The 12,206-nt window shown below is 30.8% G+C and overlaps 1 protein-coding gene across 1 annotated transcript; it reads left to right on the top strand.

Annotated features, from left to right (window-relative positions):
- Positions 1 to 5,257: 5,257 nt before the first annotated feature.
- LOC131034282 (36.4 kDa proline-rich protein) lies at positions 5,258 to 7,965 on the top strand. The gene is made up of 2 exons (XM_057965728.2): positions 5,258 to 5,905; positions 7,655 to 7,965. Exon 1 carries the CDS (start codon positions 5,354 to 5,356, stop codon positions 5,900 to 5,902), a length of 549 nt encoding a protein of 182 aa, XP_057821711.2. The 5' UTR covers positions 5,258 to 5,353; the 3' UTR covers positions 5,903 to 5,905; positions 7,655 to 7,965.
- Positions 7,966 to 12,206: the final 4,241 nt, after the last annotated feature.

Raw genomic sequence — 12,206 nt, 5'->3', positions numbered from 1 at the left:
TTAGCACAAGCCATGGATGCCATATGGAGATTCAAGATGGTTGGAAAATGCTAAACAAGATGCTATGCAAATGTAAATGATGATGCTATGAGAAAGCTCTAAATGTCTATGCTAATACCAGTATAGTAACAATGCTCTAATGCTTCCTCCTTTTGTTTGTGGGGAATGGTTCTATTTATAGGCAAAATAGAGGATTGCATGGTTAGGATTGAAAGGGTTTGTGAAGGGCTAAGATTGAATGATTCATGATCCATGTGATGGCTTTCAACCCAATCCGATGATGACAAGTGTCACTATGAGATGGCTTGAAAGGAGAGGGAAAGAGAATTTATTGCCTGAGAAGACATGAGGGTAACCTCATGTGGGTTGGGTTATTGGATAAAACTATTATCCAAGGGTGAGGTTATTATCCAATTTGTAAACTCTTGTGAAAAGTTCACCCATGGTTAAGACTTGACCAAAGGGTCAAGACCCATGTGGGTTGAAGTGCTGGAGAAGGGAAGCATTTATGACTTCGTAAGAATATTAAATGGGTGAGATGATGGGTTGAGGGTTAATCTTAGATTAGGATTGTGCAAATGATTAGAAGAGGGATTAGGCTAAATTAAAAGGGGTTAGAAGAGTCTAGAAAGGGATTAGAAAAATCTAGAAAGAGGTGGGTGTGGGTAAATAGGATTTTATTTAAATAAAAATCTATTTAAATGTGCAACTTGCATTTGTAGGAGAATGCAAGTGGATGAGTCATTTTTAAATAAATATTGATTTATTTAAAAAGGGGATTTGATTTGGGAATTCATGATTTTAAATAAATGTTAAATTTATTTAAATAGGAAGAAGGGAATAAATATTAAATAAATTAGATTTATTTAATAACTTGGACTATAGTTAGTAATTAAATAAATTGATTAAATTTATTTAACTAGAATAGCAGAATAGGCTAAGGTGAATTAATTAACTATCAATTTAATTAATACAGGAATATTAGTCATTAAATAAATATTTAATATTCATTTAATTAATAGACAAATTTATGTGTCTACATTTGCCCCTCTTTGAGACGGTGTGGTTTATCGCGTCGTTTCAAAGAACAATAGATAGGCATGAGAAAAATGCCTTAGAGATGTTAGTTTTGTGGGTTGGTATGCCCCCTCGAGAGATGGGCCAAAACTTTTGGAAAATTTGCCGATCGCTTGAAAAATGGAAAGAAATTAGGGGACGATAGAGGAGATGATTTTGGAATAAATGGCGAAAAAATGGAGGAAAATGGGGTCAAAACAGAGAAATGACAAGCCTCGGAAGTTATTGGGGTCCATGGTGATCAACGGAGCAAAGTAGGGGTAAGTGTGGGTAGGGTATTAATAGGGGTAAAAGCACAAAACTGTGTCACGTTTTAGGCCAACTTATCAACACAAGTGAATTTAAGTAATTCTAACTAAAACTTAATTTTAGTGAAACATATGGTCTATAGAGATTCATTATAGCTATCTTATATATGGGCCACAACTTTTCTAATTGGAATTGTCTACTAAATGTATATTTTATATCACTTTGGGTCTAATTACCAATTTTTATTTTTATTTTTAAAAAATCGATGTTTCAACAACTCCTACTCTTATAAATATATATATTTTTTAAATGTAAAAATACCCTTTAATAGATCTATAAGTGAATATATATATATATATATATATATATATATATATATATATATATATATATATATATATATAAATTAGTTTTTATATTTTATATTTAATTTTTATTGTAAGTGGGTCATTAGCACTAAAATATAAGGTTGATTATCTTGTAAAGGGAAAATAATAAAATTTATTTAAAATTTTTGAAAAAAAAAAAAGCACTAGAGAAAAAAGTCTATTTCAAGATATAATTCTTTTCTAAATTTGGATAAATAATTAAGAAAAAGGTGACACCAGATGGAAAGAGTTATATTTCATTACACACAACTTTTCAAATTTATTGAAATGTATATATACATAAAAAATAGTTAAAAATATATTTTTGCACTAAAGTTTCAAGTTATCAATAGACACAAAGAAATTGAAGAAAAAAAGGTACAATTTGCTTTATAAAGTGTGACGCTTTGTGTAACTTCAATTTCAGTATGTTATCAGCAACTAAATTATAGTGTTTACTTTATAAGAAAGTATATTCAAATAGTTTTTTAAATTTAAAAAAAATTACAAACATAAAATACACATTTTATTAGTTTACATCGTTTCAAAATTCAAAATTGATGCTATTTATACCTCTTGGCAGCTACTAGTGACTCATGCATATCGAATTGAGAGATGTAGAGTCTTTCATCATCTATGGACACACCCATTGGGCTTATTTACAATAAACATCAAAATGTCATTTTTGGGGGAAGTCTCTACGAAGAGACTCAAAACCATCCTTAACTCCACCCACTGCTTGGTCATCCATGAACTAGAAACAATATTTGGGGATGAGTTTTCAAATGCGTGCCATAGGCATAGGGTCAACATTGATATATCTGTCACATATGTTTCTAGTGATTGTCATAGAAATGGGGGAAATGAAGATGGTGACAAAAATCCTATGCCCCAAGGTTTGTAAGAACCCTTATCTTAGGGAATTGAATATGTCTTGGAGAATGTGGATGCGGAGAAGAAAATACCGCTCCCTCAAGACTATTATGTGATTCATCTTGTCAACACCTCTACGCAAGAGATGTTTGAAGGGAGGAAGTCGACCATTGCTAGAAATGTTGTTTTCCTAAAGAAATTAATGGGAATTATGTTGAATGAGGGTGGTGAATGGATAAAGAACTATCTGCAAAGTGAGGGCTTGGAGAGAGATAAGGAGGAGGAGACGAATTTTGGCACTATGATAAAAGAGGAGGTGGCAAAGAGCGGCGAAGAGGATGACCCCTTTCACACTGTGGAACTACTAGCCCGTGAAAACTATGTCCTAGAATGCCCAATCAAAGCCCATATTGAAGAAAGGAGGATGATAAAAAACCATAAAGAACCCAGGTTTGCTTTCCTTTTGTAGTGTCTCTATTTGTTGCAATAGGATAACAATGGTGGTAATTTCCTAGTCTAGGACTGTTAAAATCAAATGAATGTCCTTTAAATGCTCTCTGGTGTCACCATTTTGGGTGTGGGTGACACCATTTTGGCTATGTGTGGGTAGATTGGAGTATAGTTGCGCCACGAACGCCAAATTTGGATATAATAGTAATGCAAAGCTCGACCTCTAGTAGCAGGACAAATAGACAACATGAAACTAAAGATGTATATGTTTTATTTTTATGTCAATACAAAGAATGTTGCCCTATAGCATTATTAATTTACCAAAAAAAATATACACTTAATTTTAAAAATTATTTTTAATAACAACAACAACAACAACAACAACAACACTACTTCATTTGTTAACTTAACACAATTATATACCCTTCATATATCTTAAGAATAAGCAATCCTTGATAATTTCTTAACATCAAATAATAACAACAACAACAACATTTCATTTGTTAACTTAACACAATTATATACCCTTCATATATCTTAAGAATAAGCAGTCCTTGATAATTTACATCAAATAAGTTGATATTGTTTGTCTATTACAATTGATGTTATGGGTGTTATCAATTTGAAATCAATGTTAATAATGTTCATCTTGGTTGAAAATAATTTTTATTTTCAAATGAAGATAATAGTAAAAATATCTTAAATATATTTACTTTGAAAAATCAAAGAACATCAATTTTGAATTATTATTTATTTAAGTATTCATTTGTTTTATTTTAATAATTTTTTATTTATGTAAAGAGTTATTTTGTTCATGTAAAAGTTGTTTTATTTTACTTTATATTATTTGAGTATTACTTTTATTATTTATTGAGAATGTTTTTCATGGGTAACATGGAAATTTTTATTTTATTAAAAATCTATACCAAAGATATTAGAGATATCATTTTCAAGATGTCTATTTTTCTTTAATAAAAAGACCAAGAGAAAAGAGACACAATGATAACTATTTGTGTCCTTTACATAAATTTTTTTTTAAGAGAGATCTTTTATAGCTAACTTTGTGCACCCTAAGCTACTAAATAGGATTTTGATGATCTATTTTTGTTGTCTTCGTATGTTATAGCTATTGTTTTGGCTTTTGGATAGTAAAGACTCAAAGGTACATCAGATTTCAACAAAAGATGAACCTTGTGGGATCCATTATGTTCGCAAGGGTCAAAAATGGTCATTTCAAAGTGTCATCTGAAACATATTTTCCTATTGCCCCATTACTCGTTCACTTTGACAACCAAAAAATTTGTTCAATTGATCCAATTCTTATGCACAAATGCCCCGATAATAGCTCACTATTGATGCCAATAAAGTTGCACAATTGATCTAATTACTAACCTTTTTGTTCCAAGAAATTGGGTAGCTATTGGTCCACTAGATGATTTTTTAGTGGACTTTCCAATGAACTGTAATTGAAACAGCAATAGCTATTCAGACTCCAAAAAGACACTATTTACTTTCATGTTATACGGACAGTGGAAGACATAGTGAATAACAGAGCTCGGCAGAGCTCGACATAATAGCTGCATTGGCTATCTCCCACTGTCCATATAACACGAAAGTAAATAGTGTCGTTTTGAAGCCGAATAGCTGCAGGGACCATAATTATTGCTCTCTACTCCTTGTGTGACTACACCTCTCAACACAATAAGACTTGATTAATTTATTAAAATAACATAATATTGTAGCAATCTTCCTCTTTTTTCCCCTAATCTTGCCATGTGATGTCTATATCCAGATTATGTCGATACAATACTGTAACTTTCTTACAGAAAGTCCTGTTTGATATTTAAACGTGATTCCAAATTCACAAATATCTGCCCTTATCATCTATAAACTGAGCACATCTCATGAAAAAAAAAGCCATATCCTGTGCCCATTCGCATGGGAGTATTATAAACCACACAATGAACTGTACTTGTGGAGCCACCACAAGATCTTAAGGAGTATTAGCCGCGGCCTGTTCTTTCCCTGCATGGTACAACTCACATGGGACTGCACCACTCACATGGGAAACTTAATATAAACTTCCAAATAAACCTTGGAACTTTCTTAGACAACCACTCAATGAAAAATTCGACAAAGGAAATGCTAAACATAAACCAACCCATCATGCATGCTGTTGGCCAGCTAAGCATATGCCCTCCTTAATTTATAGTTTGACTTCACCTGTCATAAGGCATCTCCATAGCTCTATATAAGCCATGACAAGTCCTTACTATTAATCACTCACAGTATTGTATTGTATTGTATTGTCTAGTGTACATTGCAGTGAGTGCATCATGAAGATGGGTCACTGCAAGATTGTAGCAGTAGCTTTTATTGTTATGATGCAGTTATTCTCTTTGGCACCAGTTATGGCTTGTAATTATTGTCCTCCTGCTATTAAACCGCCTCCTGCTAATAAGCCTCCTCCTGCACCAGTCATGTCTCCTCCCATGATTCCCGTGGTGCCTCCTCCTGCACCAGTCATGTCTCCTCCCATGATTCCCGTGGTGCCTCCTCCTGCACCAGTCATGTCTCCTCCCATGACTCCCGTGGTGCCTCCTCCTATATCTCCTAGTTCTGGGACATGCCCACTTGATGCCCTGAAGCTTGGTGCCTGTGCTGATGTTTTGGGTGGGTTGGTGCACCTTTCTCTAGGTGACCCTTCTGTCAACAAGTGCTGCCCTGTGTTGCAGGGTGTGCTGGAGATTGAGGCAGCATTGTGCCTTTGCACTACCATCAAACTCAAAGTTCTCAATCTCAATATAGCTCTTCCTTTGGCCTTGGAGCTTCTTGCCATTTGTGGAATTAACCCTCCTCCTGGCTTCACCTGCCCAACTCTGTAGATGGTAAGAATAACTTATCATAAATTTCTAGATGAAAAGAGTAAGTGAGCCTTGAAAGTAAGACTGATTAAGTGTTTCTATTTGTAAAAAGGTGGTTTTTTTCCTACCCATTGGTAGAAATGTTATCCTCTAGTATTTTGAGCCTCACTTGTGTGTGTTAATCATCAGTGAAAAAGCCATTGCTTTCTATTTGTTATTATTTTAATGAAAGTAGTTCTGTCCCAAACATTACTTATCATGAGATGCATTGAAGCAAGTTCTGCTTTTTAATAGTTTTCATAGTCACTGTGTAAGGAGAGTGTATAGAAATGGTTATCCAGTTTTTAGAATGCATCAATGTATAAATTGTGGTGTATAAGGATAACTTATGTATACTTATGCATTGGTGCATTCTAGAAATTCGATAGGCATTTCCATACTGCACTGTCTTACTGCTGTAAGTTAAATTCTAACATAAAGAACAAGTCTCTTAATCTGATGTGGTGTCATTTTTGTACTATTAGGAATAGAACCTAGTGATTTAGTATATTAATTAAAGATCTCTCATTTGAGAATGTTTTAAGAAGATTATCAGTGGTGCAATTCTTGTTTTATATGAAATAGAATTTAGAGATATAGTACATTAATAAAAGATCTTTTGTTTGAGGTGTTTTAAGAAGATTATTTTTTTCTGTATCTTTAATGTTTTGAAATTAGAAGAGTTACCGAACAGCATACTTATTTGTACAAGAAGTTGTATGATCGGTATGAATCATTTTGAGCCTCTAGTAAACCTGCTTCTTATTCGATACGAATTTTTCACAATTCATATAATATTCAAAAGATTGCTTCAAGAATCAACTGCCTGTAAATTTTAATTATTCAAATACACAGTTGATTCTACCAGTCATCCTTTGAATATTCCTTATTTACTATTTCTTATCAATTTAATTAAAGAAATTTTGGCCCTTATATTACTTATCATGAGATGCATTGAAGCAAGTTCTGCCTCTTAATAGTTCTCATAGCAAGTCACTGCGTAGGAGGGTACTGCACTGCATTATTGGTGTAAATTAAATTCTAACATAGAGAGCAAGTCTCTTTCTTTGATGTGGTGCAATTTTTTTTCTATTTGGAATAGAATTTGGAGATTTAGTATATTAATAAAAGATCTTTGGTTTAAGATGTTTTAAGAAGATTAATCGTTGTGCAATTTTTGTTTCATATTGAATAAATTATGGAGATATGGTATTTTGATAGAAGATCTTTTGTTTGAGATGTTTTAAAAAGATCATTTCTTCCTGCATCTTTAATGTTTTGAAACTAAAAGAGTTATGGAATAGCATAATCATTTTCACAAAAAGTTGTATGGTTGGTTGAGATCATTTTAAACTTCTGTAAATTGCTTATTATTTGACATGAATTTTCTGCAGTTCATGTAGTATTCAAAAGATTGCTTCTATAATCTTCTAAAGATTACTTCTAGAAACTTTTAGAATCTTCTAGATACACAATTGATTTTAGAAACAATCTTTTGAACACTCCTCATCTATTATTTATAAATAACTTGTTACGAGATACATTAAAACCTTAACATTGTTTAACTGTGTGTGGGTGGAACTGCTTAGTATTTTTATTTTTCATGTAAAATATGATTTCTTCATAACTTGCCATGAGATTTGATAAAGATAAGTTTGAAGGCAGTTGGGTTCTCTAAGCAGTGACTGTCGGAACTGTATAAGCTATGACTGATCCAATGTTTCTGTTTTTCAGGTGGCTTGTGAGCTTGGAATGGAACATCTCTTGTGTGTGTGTGCTTCGTCTTCTCTCATTTCAATTGAATAATCTCATTGTTTGCCACCATCTTAGGGTTTGAGATTATTTTAGCTAACATTGGTGTTCCTTCTTGAGCATAAATATTCATTCATCTCCATTTCTTCAAATAAGATGAAGGCGTCATTATCCAACACCAGTTACTCCTTTCAGATTGTGGGACTTGTTGTAAAATGCTTTCTAGAGGATGTAATACCTTCTCTAATGTTTTCTTTTCCAAATCATAATATATTCTATTGTATTGGCTTGCATCAATTTGTGATGATATTTTGAGTTGATCCTGAACATTATAGAACATTTGACCCTAAGATGAGGGTAAAATTCACACTCCAATCAATTTTTTTCAATAGTTCTGTGATATAGATTGCTTGAATAAAGAGAATCTAAGCCCCAGATGACGCCATCATCTAGCTGGAATACATAGACATGCAACTAAGCTAAAACAAAAGACAAAAAGAGAAAAAGCACTTTTGTCTATTTGTCATTTTGATCTGTACAAAATTTGACTGTCTTCAATCAAAGTCCACTTTATTGTACTTCTTGCCTTCACCACCAAGAGAGCCCATGTGAATGCAGAAATATGCAGAACCAGCACAACTTGTCTCCATAGAATTGGACAAAGTTAGAAGGCTTGACAGCCATTGTCTGTTTCTTACTCAGTTAACCATTGTTTACACCAGACAAATGACATAAAGAAGACTTATAATGGATGGTAGCTTCTTGTCAAATTCCATTTGGTGACTGATTTGGCTCTTAGGTTCCATTGTTTACACCAGACAAATGATATAAAGAAGAGTTATAATGGATGGTAGCTTCTTGTCAAATTCCATTTGGTGACTGATTGGTCTCTTAGATTCCATCATTAGCTTCCTGCCAAATTCCATGTGGTAACTCACTGGTCTCTAGCTTCTGACATCCCATCGTTATTGTATAATTTAATGACACCTCCTTGCTGTTTGTATTCTCATACCAAATTAATATTCAGCAAACATGCTTTGGGATTTAAGACCATTAAATCAGTTTAATATGCCATAGCTAATACTGTATTTTCAGAAGTTATAGTTGATTAAAATTATATAGAGAATGTTTTAATCAAGAAAAGTTGGATATTGAAAGGATTTCAAAATTTTGGACGATAGTAATAAGAGATATATCAATAAGGATTTACAATAAAATTGCAGTAGTAAGATATATATCAAAAAAGATTTATAATAAAATTGCAGCAGCAAATTTCATACAGTCTAGAGGCAGGCTGTAAACAACTAATAACATTAAAGATATTAAATTTCTAGTCTATGATATATATCAAAAAAGATTTATAATAAAATTGCAGCAGCAAATTTCATACAGTCTAGAGGCAGGCTGTAAACAACTAATAACATTAAAGATATTAAATTTCTAGTCTATGATAATTGACAGAACATTTTAGAAGAAAGGAGAAAAAAAAAGATATCTACAATATATTTTTTTTTAAGTATAAATAAAAATTAATTTTATTTTATAAAAGATCATATTTTATATAGAATAAGATCATTAATTATATATATACACACACATACACATACACATGCACATACACATACACACACATGTATATGTATATGTACATGTATACATATACATATACACATACACATACACATACGCATACACATACATATATACATACATAAATATATGTATGTATGTATGTATGTATATACATATATGTGTGTACGTACACACACACACATGTACATGTATATGTATGTGTATGTGTATGTATGTATACATATACATATGCATACACACAGATATATGTATGTATGTATATACATATGTGTGTGTGAGTGGGTGTGAGGTACGATCATTATATATATTTTTCAATAATTTAAGAGTCTAATCTAGTAAATCTACCTTCAAAAACTTATTACTATGAAAATTTGTATTTGGAATAATCAAATTTGATTAAAACTTTCACAATAATTGATTTTGGATTCTATCTTATTATTGAATGTTTTTTTATTAAAGTAGAATAAACTTGACCCTTATAATTATTTTCCTTTCCATGTGATGTAATCATATTAACTTTTATTTAAGATCTTTTAATTTATAATCATATTAATCACTTTTATAAGACCCTTTTATTTTATTTTATTTTTCTCAAAAAAGGATGAAAATTTATTAGACCTTTTTATTAATTAATGAAGAGAAAAGATTTTTTTTCAAAATTATAAATCTAATATATCTACTATAAAATAAACATAAGGAGATCATTTTATTAAATATTTTTTAACATAATTAATGAAAGATTATACTCTTCAAATTTTTAAAAATATTATTTTTAATTTTGTATTTTAAATATTTTTTAAAGCAACAAGTTTCTATATATCACTAATATTATTTTTTCATATTTTTTTATTTTTATTATATATTTAAATTTGATATATATATTTATTTATATGATAAAAAAGATGGGCAAATTATTCTACTAATTTTTTTACATGATTCAAATAATTTACATTCTTTAATTTTTATATAATAATATTTTCATTTCATTTTTTTTAAATCTTTATTTTTCATTTAATAATACTAGTTTTACTTTTTATTATAAGTTTGAACTTGGCATGTATTTATGTCTATTGAAAAATAGAAGTCATTAGACTATTCTATTATACAATTTATAATATAATTTTAAAATGGTACACTTTAATTTTCACATAATACTAGTTTCTAAGTTTTTAATATTTTATTTTAAATAGTTTTTAAATTCCCTAACCATTATCCTTTATTTATCACCCACTTTTGTTTGTTTTGAGGTTGATCAATTTTTCTCTAGTGAGAACCCACCCTTGTTTATCAACCAAAATTAGCATGAGTGAGGGTGCATAAGTATAAGATAACATAATTATTCAAATATTTTCTCTCCAAAAATTATAGGTAACATAATCAATAACTACATTATTTTAGAAGTTGGAATTAAAGAATATACTATTATATGTTTGCATGGGTTTCAAAAAGTTTGAATTAAGTGTCTACAGTTGTATATATAAATATATATAAATGCATCATCCTAAGACACTTTATCATAGTCAACTAATAATCATTTAGATATCAAATGAGTATTGAAGCATATTTATCTTCTTACAAGTAATTAATCATCAACCGTCATATGTTAGCATTGGGCATCAATATTCATTATCAAAGAACACACAAAAGACATATGTAATTTGGTCACTCATTAATCTGAATTGAGCTTTAGTAAGATATCAACAAATAGATTGGTAGCATTCATTACTATCTCACACAATCATCAATTGTCACCCCTCCTCTCTTTTACTAATTTTTTATACATGAATTAAGGGACTTGGGACCTTTCTCTTTGTATAAAAATCAAATTACAATAAAAATTGGTTCCCACTACCAAGGAAATGTGACTCCATATTAAATAACATGTGAAGGAAGAGCTAGATTTTTAAATTATGACTTAAACTAAGATAACCTTTCTAATAGTTCTCTTGAATATACATTTAACCAAGGGAGCCTTCTTTTTTCTTTCCATCATGACCAAAGCATAAGAATCTCCTAAAGAAGATTTTTCAAAAGAGAGAATCATTGGAGTTCCCATATGGGGATTTCCTATAGAGTTATCTAATTTAATTCTTACCAAATCCTTGGAAAGGGTGTGCACTAAACTATATTTTAGAATAAACAAGATCCACTTATCATATAAGATTTTACGGAAGGATTCACCTTTCGTGGTGATGGGAAGGACTCAATGACCTTGATAGTGGAAGCCAATGAAGAATCTAAAAGGTTCTATCTAGAAAGTTTTGGAGAGATTATCCTTATCACTATCTATATCAGTCATCTAGTGGCATAGTTCAACCCCTTTCCATCAAGTAGGTTGCCTCAAGAGGCGTAATAAATTCACCAAATGAGGTTATTTAGATAATTTCCTTCTAAGTGAGTTATTAAAACACAATATATATCATTGCCTCCAAATTATTTTATCAACTTTTAAACAAATTTATCTTGACAGTTTCTTGGATGAATCAAACCCAACAACAATTCTTGCAAAAAAAAAATCTGAATTTCTAGTTCAAACTTGGAACAATAATTATTTTTCCCATAGAATTTATAATGGAGGAGAAAAATTTGACACACAAAAAGTTAAGAGAAAGGTTTGGAAGCCTCATCCAAAATAGAGAGAAAGAAGAAAATATTTAGTAAGAGGATTGAAGTTTAGAAACCATAGTTTCAAACCCATGAAAGCCTTGTTCCAAAATATTGGTTCTTCCTTGATCATGTCATCCATATCCAAAGGGATCAAGATAATATTAGAAAAATAAATTTTATATAGAAAAATAACAACACTTACTTTCACTAGCTACTTCCAATGTTAACCAATCAATGATCTGTGCTAAACTAGACAAAAAAAATTGATAATTTATATATTGGAGTAACTTGCTTCAATTACTCTTCCTACTTGGCCACCCCATTCCCAATAATC

The sequence above is a fragment of the Cryptomeria japonica genome, chromosome 3, assembly GCF_030272615.1.
Source record: "Cryptomeria japonica chromosome 3, Sugi_1.0, whole genome shotgun sequence".
Classification (NCBI taxonomy): domain Eukaryota; kingdom Viridiplantae; phylum Streptophyta; class Pinopsida; order Cupressales; family Cupressaceae; genus Cryptomeria; species Cryptomeria japonica.
The sequence above is the reverse complement of the archived record's forward strand: the minus strand, read 5'-3'. Positions and strand labels throughout refer to the sequence as shown.